The 12,692-nt window shown below is 45.6% G+C and overlaps 1 protein-coding gene across 12 annotated transcripts in view; it reads right to left on the minus strand.

The window, feature by feature from the left end:
• Nucleotides 1-12,692, minus strand: part of LOC129824989 (ephrin type-A receptor 7) — a 75,525-nt gene that overhangs the window by 45,367 nt on the left and 17,466 nt on the right. For all 12 annotated transcript variants that reach the window (XM_055884613.1, XM_055884611.1, XM_055884606.1 and 9 more), the window contains exons 4-5: nt 8,924-9,079; nt 2,922-3,257 (exon numbers count right to left, since the gene is read on the minus strand). In XM_055884613.1, the coding sequence (XP_055740588.1) occupies nt 2,922-3,257; nt 8,924-9,079 (492 nt within the window). The remainder of the gene's footprint in view (nt 1-2,921; nt 3,258-8,923; nt 9,080-12,692) is intronic.

Below are 12,692 nucleotides of genomic sequence, written 5' to 3' on the forward strand. Positions count from 1 at the left end.
AAAAGTTACATATTGCAGCTGTAATAGATTGCTTACGCCACTTTATGCTCACACCTTAACAGCATCATCCACTGGTCTGTGGCTGAGTGTCCCGTCACACATAGTGCTCCTATAGCCATCCCCCTTAACCAATTCCAATCATATTTCTACCGTGGTTCTCCACAGGGAATTTTCGGGTTGAGATGTGCACACACACTCTCTTGAATAAATACGAATGGTTATTCCATCAGCAGTTCTCACTCACAGGCTTCTGAAAGAACAAAAGTCCTTCTCTACAAGTGTAGCGGCATGAAAGCATCCGGAGTATGGAGGATCTTCGAGGGCAGCTCTCTAGAGTTATCAAGCGACAATAGTGCCCTGATTGAAATGCACTCTCCGTCTAGCTAGCCTAACTTTTTCCGGAAAAACTCCACCTCATCAAGATGTGATGACAAATTCATATTAATTCACCTGCGTAGGAGGACGTGGTGAGGATGCGAGGGGGAGAGTCGAAGACAAAACAAGATGATGAACTTGCATGCGCCGCATCTCCAACAGTAGTTATTTAAACACACTTATAGACAGAGCTGGGAGGTAATTTGGTTTCCCTGGGAACAATAAGCAATCGGCACCTTGTGCAGATCCTCAACTCATCCACGGCTGCAGACTGCCTCACAGCCTTACTCCTCACACGTCCTTTGGTATAATTAGGGGAGGTGTGAATTCCTAATCAGATGAATCACCATCTGCATTTTCGCAGTCGCCCTGCTCCTCTACTTCTCTCCTCCTCTCCCTCTGTTCCGCTCCTCCTCTCCTCTTCACAAGTTGATTATCCTTCAGCAGGAGAGAGAGGCACTACCTGCTACATGGTCTCTCCTCTCCTCTCTTCAAGGCTTGTTCAGGACCACGGCTCACTCTCTCGCTACCTCCAACCTGAGGAAAGGTTCATCAATTCTGGATGGTGAGGCGTAAAAGGGTTTATTATTGCAGTCATTCATTAACAACGTGGCCCGAGTGTACATGCTCGCTCGGGAAGGGGGCCATTGTTTTAGGAAGCGCCGACGTTCCAATTAAAAAGCGCTGGAGCGTTCCCTGAAAAGCACCGCAGGACAGGGTTAACGTCTAGGCTGCAACCTGCGCAGCAACACTGATTCTGCTTGCTCTCTCACATGAGGATCTCACTAACAATACGTGTTGGCACATCATCAAACTGAAGCCAAGCAGTCTGCTACATTCCCAATTGTTGAAATTTGTCATAGTGTATCTAGGCTATAGGGTAACAAAACATCTATAAACACATCTAATTACACTAAATAGTAGTGAACATCTCAAACTATGTAATTCTTGCTTCAAATAGTAGCCTAATGCTAGCTTTAAGACGTAAACACAATTTCTTCCTCATCAAATGCTTCCCTCTATTTCCCACTATTTCTGATGGCTAAATATACCGCAGGGTTAACAGAGTAATTGTCTGTTGTCAACATGCCACGTGTAATTATAAGAGGCTCTGAGGGAGCCATGTGTTAATTGTTTTCCCCCCATCTTTTCCTGCAGGTCTCCCTCCTTGCAGTGTCCTTGTGTCCTTGGCAAGGCAACCCCTAGAACCATCCAGCGTGTGTCTCTGTCACGAACCGTGTCACGGAACATACATCATTCCCTTCAGTTGAACCCACATTCATTCTGCTGCCTGGCCACAGTTATCCATTCTGTTTCTCTCTCTCCTCTCTCCCCATTTGACAGTGTTAGAATGGGGGTTGTTGCGATATTTCTTATTCTATTTTGTCTATTTGATATATATATATTTCTCAGTACATGCAAACAAATAACACAGTACAGTATTCTAAACGAGTGCACTCAAAAATTGTCTGAAATAAAACAGGTACTGTATGCAGATTCATCTTACTGGGAGTACATCGCAGGACATGGCTGCATGTTCAGGATTGCCCCAATTCGTTCAAGAAAAAAACTCGAAAGAGTTGCAGCTCTTCTGCATTCATGTATAGGGCTGGGTTGGGGTGAAGTACAGCCCAAGTCTAATTTCAGGTCATCTGACAGGTGGTTCAAAGTCAAACCTAAACATATACCACAAGAGCCTCGGTGTGCGCCACACAAGTCCCAGAATTCTCGTAGCTACTGGTTAGCTACATGGTTACGATGATAATATTCCCCAAACACTCTTTACAAGCTACAATGGCTGTGCAGCCCTCTTTTAATGGCCCTAGTTAGTATTCCCCTTTGACTCCAACTGCGCTTCATGGATGCTTGAGCATGAAAGATAAATCTTGTTTGGTGGATCCATAGAAATAATGAATTAAAAAAAGGTGTAGTGCTGCCTTCAGGAGTGTGTCACCAAGAAAATACAGCATTTTAATTATGCTAGGTTCCCAGGGGAGTTAGCGGCACGCACCGTTTCCTATGGTACAACTCGCAGCAAGCCTTGCTATGCTACTAATGCTTTCCACCATAGCTCTGACACACATATTAAATTAATCTGGGTAATATGCCAACTGTAAATGCTGTGTATCAGCCTATGATCATTAATGCCAATGAGGTATGATTAAGGTACTCAGTTGAACGGCAGACCTCAGCGCAAAATAACCATTTGTTTGTATGTAAAATATGCCGAACGTTTGTATAGTGCATGGCCTAAGTGCAAACGTTTACCATTATTCTGTATCCTAAAAGGGCCATATCTGCCTCGCTTATCCTGAACATCTAGGAGACCATGAAGTGCTGCATATGAAAACGTGTGTTTCTTTGTAACTTAATCATGAAGGCAATTCGAGTTCACACCAGCGGAATATGAAAGTGCAAGGAATTTAGCAATAGTTATTAATTAAAGCGTACACGGAAGGGTGGATGTTAGGATGTATGACCTTGTTCTGGAATCGAGCCAAACCCCAGAATTGATTTGATCTCTATGAGCCAATCAGACTCCTTACTTGCTTGACTGGTGGCGATGCTGACTGCGGCGAACAGCCTCTGGGTGCGGCTGAGGTCAGATACCCCGTTGACTGCCTCAACCTCGAAGGTGTAGTTGGCGTGGGCCAGCAGGTCCACCACGCTCACGTAGGTGTCCACTAATCCCGCCTGTTGGGGGGAGTATCCCACGTTACCCCCGCACGGCACGCACTCCTCGGGCTCCCAGCTGCAGCGACGGCACATAATCCTATAGGTGACGTCGTTGCGGCCGCCCGTGTCGGCCGGCGGGCTCCACTCCAGGCTGACCGTGGTCTGGTTGATGTTGTAGACCAGGTTCTGTGGCGCCGAGGGAGGTCCTGTCAGGGCGGGAGGCAGACAAAGAGGGAGAGGAGGGAAGGAAGGAAGGAGGAAGAGGAGGGAGAGTTAAATAACAGAGTGCCAGGGAGGGAAAGTGACAGCAGACTGGGTGTGTGCACTGACTGGATATGCGGTTCACTGTTCTGCTCTGTTCTCTCAGACTGACTGGCACGGGACATGCCAGCTCTGACCCTTTGAGCCACACTGACACACAATTATAATAGAGCTCAAATCTAAAAAGAAAAACTAGTGCAGGTAGGAAGAGAGGAAGTCAAACACCAGCAAAGCCAAGGTCAGTGAGGAGTAGGCTGCGAAACTGAGACAACTCATGGGAACTATTATAATGCATAATGACTGCCTTCCTACCACTCTGATTTGATGCGGTACATGCTAAATATGAATGTGAACGTGTTAAGTATCGGTCATTTGTCATGTCAATTGTGTGATAGTATTGCCTTTCGAGTGTGATTTGCACTGTTAAAGAACAGGTACCTGTTTAAAGGAGTGAATGGTTCATGCAAGGTGAAGGTAGGTCCTTTTTGGATGCCCGTTCTGTTCATTCAATAACCATGCATTCACAAGTCACGAATTGTCGTTAACATTCAAACATGGAATATATCAGAAATGTAAGATTGGCAGGAATATCCAGTTGAAATGATTGAGATGTCACTCCATTGTAGAACTATTTATCCTGAACAGGGGATCAGAGGGAAGCAGATACGAGGCATTATTAGCTCTCCCTCAGTCCTCCCCAATATACAATTATCCCAGTGTGAGACAAAGGGTTTCCTTTCCAATGAATCGCAGAGACAAGACACTTAAAGTTGATGTTTTTGAAAAATAGCCACCGGAATCTACAAGTGAGATTACATCTGAGTTATCGCCCCACAAAAGCCTCTATATAGAATATCACTGGAAGCACACTAACCACGAGTTCAATAAATTATCCATACTTCACTAGAACATAAACCATTGTCCTCTGAACAATAGCAAAGAATTACACTCTTCTCATAAAAACAATGATTTACAAATTGTTGCTTTTATCACTCAAATTCAAGCCCTCGTTTTTATGACCCAGATGTTTATATACTGTAGGCCTGCAATTAAGTGATCGTTTTATGTCCCTTTTAATGCACTATAGATTATGACTTGTATTCTTTGTTCATGGGCGTTTTCAAAAGCATCTTTCATTTTCTCGGTGAAATACTAAACGACTCCATTTTCATCCAAATCCAAAAAGCTTCTCACCACATTTATTTAGACAAAAGTCTTTACAAATTGGTAATACTTATGCATAGAGCGAAAACTATAAACGTCTGAGTCATTATTTATTTTATTTATTTAACCTTTATTTAACTAGGCAAGTCAGTTAAGAAAAAAATCTTATTTTATAATGTCGGTCTACCCCGGCCAAACCATCCCCTAACCCGGATGATGCTGGGCCAATTGTGCACCGCCCTATGGGACTCCGGATCACACCAGTTGTGATAGAGCCCGGGATCGAACAAGGGTCTGTAGTGACGCCTCTAGCAGTGAGATGCAGTGCCTTAGTGCCACTCAGGAGCCCAATATTGCAAATTGGGTTATTTTCCTAATTCCTCCCATTAAGAAGAATGAGGCAGGCATAACAGAGCCATCCATATTCACGGCTACAGAGGGAAATGATGAGACGGAGCCAGTGATACTCTGGGCTCTGGAGATGAAAGAGACACATGTGGCAGCTGAAGAGGAGAGGCGGCACGACTCTCTTGCTAGAGCCAAGGTACGACTTCAGCACTGTCACCTACACTGGACCTGGGCTCATAAAGGACTAGTTCGCTATTTTACAACTTGATGTTAGACAGTTCCTCACCCTGGAAGTAGTCTATGGGCCAGGAGTCATGTAATCCAGGGTTCAGTCTTCTTTAAACAGCCATTACAAATTTCCGCTAACCTTAGCCACCACAAGCTAACAATCAATGGAAGCGATGGGGGCATGTGTTACTTAAAGGTGATTTGGCAACAACAACAAAAATGTACATGCTCACATGCCACCATCACTCCCACTCGTTATTAGCTTGTGGTGGCTAAAGTTAGTAGTGGCTGTTTAAAGAGAACAGAACCATGGATTACAGTTTCTCCTGGCCCATAGACTACTTCCAGGGTGAGGAACCAGCTAACATCAAGTTGTAAAATAGGGAACTAGTTCTTTAATCCCCTTCAGGGACAAAGAGCGAGAGTCACACACATACACACACGTGCACGCACAAACACACACATCCACACACACACACACTCATCTCTCAGGCATTTGTTTGTACTGCACTACCATGGTCACGGTTACCAACAGACAATAGCTTCTTTTATTTACTCAGCTACTCTCATTGAGTCTCAGGTGGCAAAGGTCAGGGCAGTGATTTCAGAGATAACATCTGGAGGACGATATTGAATTAGAATGAATTTGAGTGGCCTGTGTTTTGTTCTTGTTTTGCGGACATGGAATACAGTGAGTGCAAGCTTCCCTTCGCTGTCCTAGACTAGACATAGTGCTTCCTGTTCCCTGGGTTGGCTTTGTTCCCCCGCCACCACACAGTTCTCTCTGTAAGGTGAGGTGACACTGTCCTCCCCGTCTTACCTGCAGCTAGGAGAGGCGACATCCTGAGCCTCTGCCGTCTGTCTGCTGATCCTCGTAGCTCAAGGGCTTGCCGCCCTCGCTCCCTCTCTATCTTTCTCCTTTTCTGTCTCTCACTCCTCTCCTCTCTCTGTCTTATCTCTTTACGTTTTTCCCCTCTCACCCCCTCCTCCCGGTGAAGTTTCATTTCACGGATTAGCCTTCCATAGCCCTCACAGTCTGAGACGTCTCAATCACATGCTAGCTTCTTCCTTCCAACGCCGCATTGTGTGTGTGTGCGTGTGTGTGGGTGGGTGGGTGAATGTGTCCTGTCACCTCCTTCTTATAGCGTAATACAGCTGATTCTCCAGACACTGGGTGAACCTGTGATATTGCTGATGAATAACCGCCTCTAACAGCACATTCACTCGTCAACCAAATCGAATGGACCTTTTTAACTGAATGATATTGCATAAACCAAGATGGCTGACTCTTTTTGGATAATAGCAATAGTTACTAGATAATTAGGTCATCTTGCTGAGCCTGTCTCTCTGTGTAGAGCTGAGAGACCTGAGTTAGTCAGAGGGCTTAGGAGAAAAGACTAATGTCCTGATCTGCTGTGAGAGAGAGCAGAGCTAAAAGAGAGAGGTGCTCTTGGCCGTCTCAGCCCTCCACTGCCCTATTAGGGGGCTACACACTAATTGGAGGGATGGAGGGAAAGAGGGGAGGCTGGGGGTGAATGGTATTCAAATCAGCCTAGCACTCATCCTTCATCTGCAAACATGTGTCGTGACCTTTGACCTGGGTGGTTTAAAACCTGGCTGAGTGAAGCCATGTGGAAGAGAGGGAGGCCGTGATAGGAGGAAGAAAGGAGGAAAGGGACTCCTACGTTCCACTGGCCCTCATCCGTCCCCTAGCAACTACAGGCTCCAATCAGGATGGAATCTCTCTCTCTCTCTCTCTCTCTCTCTCTCTCTCTCTCTCTCTCCCTCTCCCTCTCCCTCTCCCTCTCCCTCTCCCTCTCCCTCTCCCTCTCCCTCTCCGTGAGATGTCAACTTGTTGAGGTTGCAAATTTGAGTGGGACGACGGGGGCGAGATGGGGGAGAGGGGAGGAAGGGGGAGATGGCTGCTCACAACTGCCCTTTTCAGACCCTGCTAGCGCCAGCACTGCTCACAGCTGTCACATGATTGATGCCCACTCCCCAACCTGTCAGCAGCTTCAAGGCTTTGCTCCGCTTCTGGAAAAATGCTCCCAGCCTTCCTGCAGTGCCATCCCCATACATTTCTCATTATCTCCTGGCTTTGCATAAGAATGGAGTGAGCAAATATTGGAAAAACAATATCATACAATGTGTTTTCCCTTCTCTCTCAACACGCAATTTTTGCAACAATGATAACGGTAAATATATTGTCCGACGGACCTTTCAAAACTAGTGTCTTCATTTCCGTTTTTGCCTGTTGCAGTGAATTACCTCTCCCAATATATCCACGTTTCATCTTTATCTTCCTCTTCGTCCAATCTTAGTCTCATAAAGACATTCCTAATCCATGTGCTGCAGAGATCTGTCTCTCTGTTTGTACAGAGCCTAAGATAAGGGAGGTTTACAAGCGCCCATTTAAAAATCTGTCAATCAAGCTGTTTGCTCAAGAAATGTAAAATCACTTTCAATTACTATTGAATTCTACCCCAGACCAGACCAGACCCCACAAAGGCTGGCCCACGTCGGGGAAAATGTAGGTAAAATGGCGCAGCACACCTACAAAAAAGATTTGCATTCAAACTAGGGATTTCGTGGCTAATTGAGGTAAGCAGGTAATTCTGTTAATAGATTATGCATGTATGAACTACACATTGACACATCCAGCTCAAAGCGGGAGGGTTAAAAAAAAATGTAGTCGTCAAAGTTCCAGAGCGCGTCTTCATGTAGATAAACAGTGGAATCTATTAAAAAGACAACTTGGCCATTGCCATTTCACATGTCTGTTTCCACCAAAGTGATTCTTCAACAGCAGAACAGGCAGAGGGCATCGGGAAATAACAAAATAATATAAAACGTCTTCATGGTCAATTGCGTAGCAGTAAAGTTCTTGTTTTCATCTTCCGACAGTAAACCCACAAGACGGGCTTGGTGGAGAAAGAAATGGATCAGGCTTTCATAAAAATCATATGAGTGGTTACCGTGGAAATGTGGGCTTTTTGTTTACTACCGGTTTCTGATTGGAGAAGGTAGGGGGTGGGAAGGGGGAGGGGTAGGTAGAGTCGGTCCTGTCCTTGTTTCAAGTCAAGGACTGAATTAAGACTGGCCAGAACAAATAAGGACAGAGAGAGAGAGATGCTGGGATAAATCAGACTTACAGAGGGAGTCCACTTTTCCACCTCTCCTTATTAGCCCAGTCCTTGCACAACCCTGCCCGCTCTACTGTTCCTTTAAATTAGGCCTAGTTTCATTGTCCCTGTGTCCTCCCTCCCTCCCCCCTTCCCTCCATCTCTGTGGAGTCAGTCATTGGTTTGAGGTGGTGGTGGTGCGGAGGGGGGGTGGGGGGGGTAGCCCTGTAAAAGCCCCCCATGAATCTACCTGTTTGGGAGTAAACAGATGTGGATTTGGGAGCAAATGAGCCCCACCCTCTAAAATGAATCCCCTGGCCTGTGTAAACAGGTCATCAATGCCTGTCACATAATTGCAACATTGACCAGAACAAATGGAGACACAGGGTGCTGCTGTTGACTGTAATTGCAATCTTTTAGACGGGAAATGGCAAATTGCTCCTCTGATCATTAACTACCAGCCGGGAGGGGGGGGGGGTACAGAAAAAAAACACTCAGGCCCATGAACATAATTATAAAGACATATTGGGAAGCAGAGGCAGGGGACTGGTATGGGCTCTGGAGTAGATTAGATGGTGAACAGATCTGGGCTTTTCACAATCCTCCAGATTGAACATTCTCAGTGTGGCCAGTGGGGGTCTGGAAGAGAGACGTGCATGTGCACGTGCAAGCATGTGTTCATGAGTGCATAAATGCAGACTCTAAGACAGGTCCTTCCTGTATTTACCTAGCAACGCTCCAGTACTTACTTGTGCAGGCCACAGAGGGTGGGTCCGAGAGTCCCCGGTAGTAGCCGTCCTCACAGTCGCAGCGCCACGAGCCCTCTCGATCATTGTAGCTGTGTGCTGGGCAGCGCGAACACTGCAGGTCCTGGGACGAGGACTTGTAGAACCCACGGCCACATGCTATAATCAGAGGAAGAAGGGAAGGGAAGGGGGGGGTTAGTTCACACTTGAATTCCCAGAAAAGAGAAAGGGCATGATGGAACAGAGCATTACACTTTTGTTCACATCACAGAACAGCTGGTGTTCGGATCAACCTGCCCCTCTGGCTTCATCAACCAGCTTAACAAACCCCACTTAAAAACAAATCACAAATATCACCATGTCAAAGCCTGCACTGAATGAGGAAAAACGACTGCTTATTAACCTGAGGGGGAAAATAGAGCTATTTCTGTTTTGTTTTTTATCCCCTGGCCAGTAAATAAATACTTGTTTTGTTTATCAAAGCCCAGTCTGAGCGGGTGTGTTGTCCTAGTCAGGCATACAGTGTTAAGTGAGGTGTGACTAGAGAAAACAGACCAGGTTGTAGAAACCCTGAATGGATGATTTGAGCGTTTCAGCTTCGTGAATATGCTCGTATGCCAGGGATAAGAGACAGTGTATGATTTATTCCCTACTGGTCACATGGCTGTTTGTGTGATGGGTAGAGCCCTGTTTTTTGGTTGATCATGTCACATGACCTGGATTTGAAACTTTAAGCCTTTTCCAGAAATGAGAATTCCACCACAAAATGAAAGCGTTTGTCTGAGGATGGCGCTGGACCATCTGACATGAAAAGAAAAGAAGAAAGTTTGATGAAAGTAAAGTTTCAAATCCAGGTCACGCGACATGATCAACCAAACAACGGGCCCTAGCGATGAGTTAACTCAGCCACTTGCGAGTTATTAGGGATCATTGTGTCATGCAACAAGCCAAACACTAAATCTGGAGGGGGCAAAAACAGGGACAGTAACTGACAAAATCCAGCAATAATGCAACAACAACAAAAACAGAACAATTCCTGTATAACAAATGAAACGATTCATAGAGGGCTTTGTGAATCACATGCATGATCCAAATTCACATTTAAGCATGAGTGAATAGGGAAATGTCTATTTTGGGTTTGGCTTTTTTAGTCTCAACACTTCAAGACAAGTAAGCCACAGTGACCCGCTGTTAGTGGAAAATCCAACGCTAAGCCTTATGGAGAAAAAAACCCTCAATCTAGGCCACATGATTTCTGTTCCAATCTGCAAAGGAATCTATATGCCTGTAAATAGCTCTGCATACAAACTATCAAATTATACAAAACATTTATTTTACATGAGCCGCTGGGGAAATGGGCAAAGGTTTTTTATACCGAGGTCCCCCGTTTCACATCTCCGTTACACTCTTTTTTTCAGAGGTTCAAAATCGTTGGCCGTACTTCTGTGACAGGTCTAAAATAGAGAGGATAAAGGAACCTGGTTGCCCCTCCTTCTAACACCTCCACAGCGCAAGGAGGAGACCGAGGGACGGGGTATCCCCATTTCAGCAACATGAAAGCCCTGTCACTCTCTATTTATCTCACCGCACCAGCCTCGTGAAACAAGACCTTTTTCGGAGAGGGGAAAAAATAGATGATTTTATCTCTAATACTTCCTTACCTGAGAACGGCGGTAATTGAAAACAGGGTTTTAAAGCTGTGAGAGAGGTGCCTTGTGATGGGAGCTGTGTGCTGCCTACCGAAACCTATTAATCACACACATTCTCATGTACCAATCCACCATAACGTTAGACATTAAGTGCAAACAATGTACCTACACATAATCCCACACCTAATGCACCACACAATTCTCTGATAAGACTACGTAAATATTCACCTATGTTCGCTTGGGCCTGTGATAACACGGAGCAGTCCATTTGCAGAATGTTCAAGATTGGTCAGTGGTGCTGTTTGAAAGGCTGCTCTCTCTCCTCTCCCACCACGCATGGCTGTTTAAACACTCTGATAAGCCAGCGTGTCTGTTTGCCTTTGGGTTTGGGTAGTGGTGCTCCGCTGGGTGGCCAGCAGTGTTGAGGGGAGGCCCAGCTCTCTCCCATTGCTACTGCCACTCTGCCTGCCTGGCTCTCAGGCATCCAGACGGAGTCTCCAGATTAGTGCTCTCTCAGCCACTGGAACAACAGGGCATTCAAAAGTAAACAGTACTCCAAGTTAAAGTTCCCATGTAAAAATATGGTTTATTTCCCATTTATTTATTTTTTCTTCATGATGGCCCCTGTGTTTTTGAATGTGTCTGACCGGCTGTTTACAGAAGCAACGAGGCGGCAAAGTAGGGCATCAAATCAAACAGCTGTGTGACATGGGTATTCATTTTTCGGGGCTCGCCTTGGCTCTCCCTCTCCCGTGCTCTCTCACAGCGCACTGAGTGACAAGGGCAAACACAGCCATCCCAGAGCCTGCATTCCTGTCCAAGCAGCACAGACGCTCTTGGCCAGTTCCTGGCCCTGGTATCATCAGCTGAAAACACACTCTTTAACAGAGATGTTGAAGCATTAAATGAAAGCGGGTGATAGTGAGTGATTTTTCCCCTTGTCTTTCCTTTGCAGCAACGTATTTCTTCAGAGGGGGAAAGAAAACTCAGCTGTATAATTACCCTGGGTTCAGTCTCTAGTGCTTGTCTGTAATATCAGGGCAAACCGTGCGCGCCTCTCGTACAGTACTTGAGAACTTCGCTAACAAAGTGTTACACTGACAGTGAAACACATTAGAACACTGTACGCGTCTCCCGACTCACGATAATCCGTAGCACACCCTAGATTGATCACATCCAACAGACAAACGTATAATTACACGCATGTGAGGGGGGTAAAGTACATAGTTACAACTTAAAAAGGCCCTTCAACACCACTCAGATGAAGTCTAATAGGCTGTGCTTGTTGACACAGGCGAGGGGGAGAAAAACACAGAAAACACCAGCCTCATTTACACTACACTGCGAATATAGCCAGTCCTTAGAGAACAGGGCTGAGGTTGAGCAGAGAGAGCGAGGGAGGGAGGGCGGGAGAAAATACAAATCTGACATTCCACCCCGCTCCTTAGCGAGGAGTAACAGAGCCAGCATCTGTAATTTTCCTTCCAGTGGTCAAACGCTCTCATTCAGCGATGGGGGAAAACAGTGTGCAGTCAGCGTTTTTATGCACCGCACTGATAGAACAGAAAAGGCCTCAGTTAGGAATGACTATGCCCCGACTCACTCTATCTCTTCTGAGGACGTTTAAATCACTCTCCACATTGTGTGGGACAACGAGAGGATAAAACAAGAAGCCGTTATCTGGAACAGACACACACTAAGAGACCAAATTCTCAATATTTATTTTTCCTCCCGAGTCTGGCTTCTTAACATTTTTGAATTGCATCCAGACAGCGGCTCTCACTGTTTGGCGATTAAATGACAATCTGGATAAAGGACACGGAGACGGAAAAAAGGGAAGAGGATGGATGAGATTCCTGCGTTGACATTTTGTGACAGGCTGACATATCGCTTCCTGTGGCCTTACCAGATGATAATTATTTCTAATGTCCCGGCGCAATGGCTCTTGAACTGTATTTCCTGCGTTTAATCTTCCACTTAGATTGACAGTTTGCATTTCATTTCGACTTCTAGCTAGCGTTACCATTACGGAAAAGCAAAGGTTTTACCTTTGTTTTAGAGAGTCGGTGAAATATGTAAACAACTCTCTTCCACTTCCCAATTAACCCTCACAACTAATCAGG

This window comes from Salvelinus fontinalis, chromosome 27, assembly GCF_029448725.1.
Source record: "Salvelinus fontinalis isolate EN_2023a chromosome 27, ASM2944872v1, whole genome shotgun sequence".
Lineage (NCBI taxonomy): Eukaryota > Metazoa > Chordata > Actinopteri > Salmoniformes > Salmonidae > Salvelinus > Salvelinus fontinalis.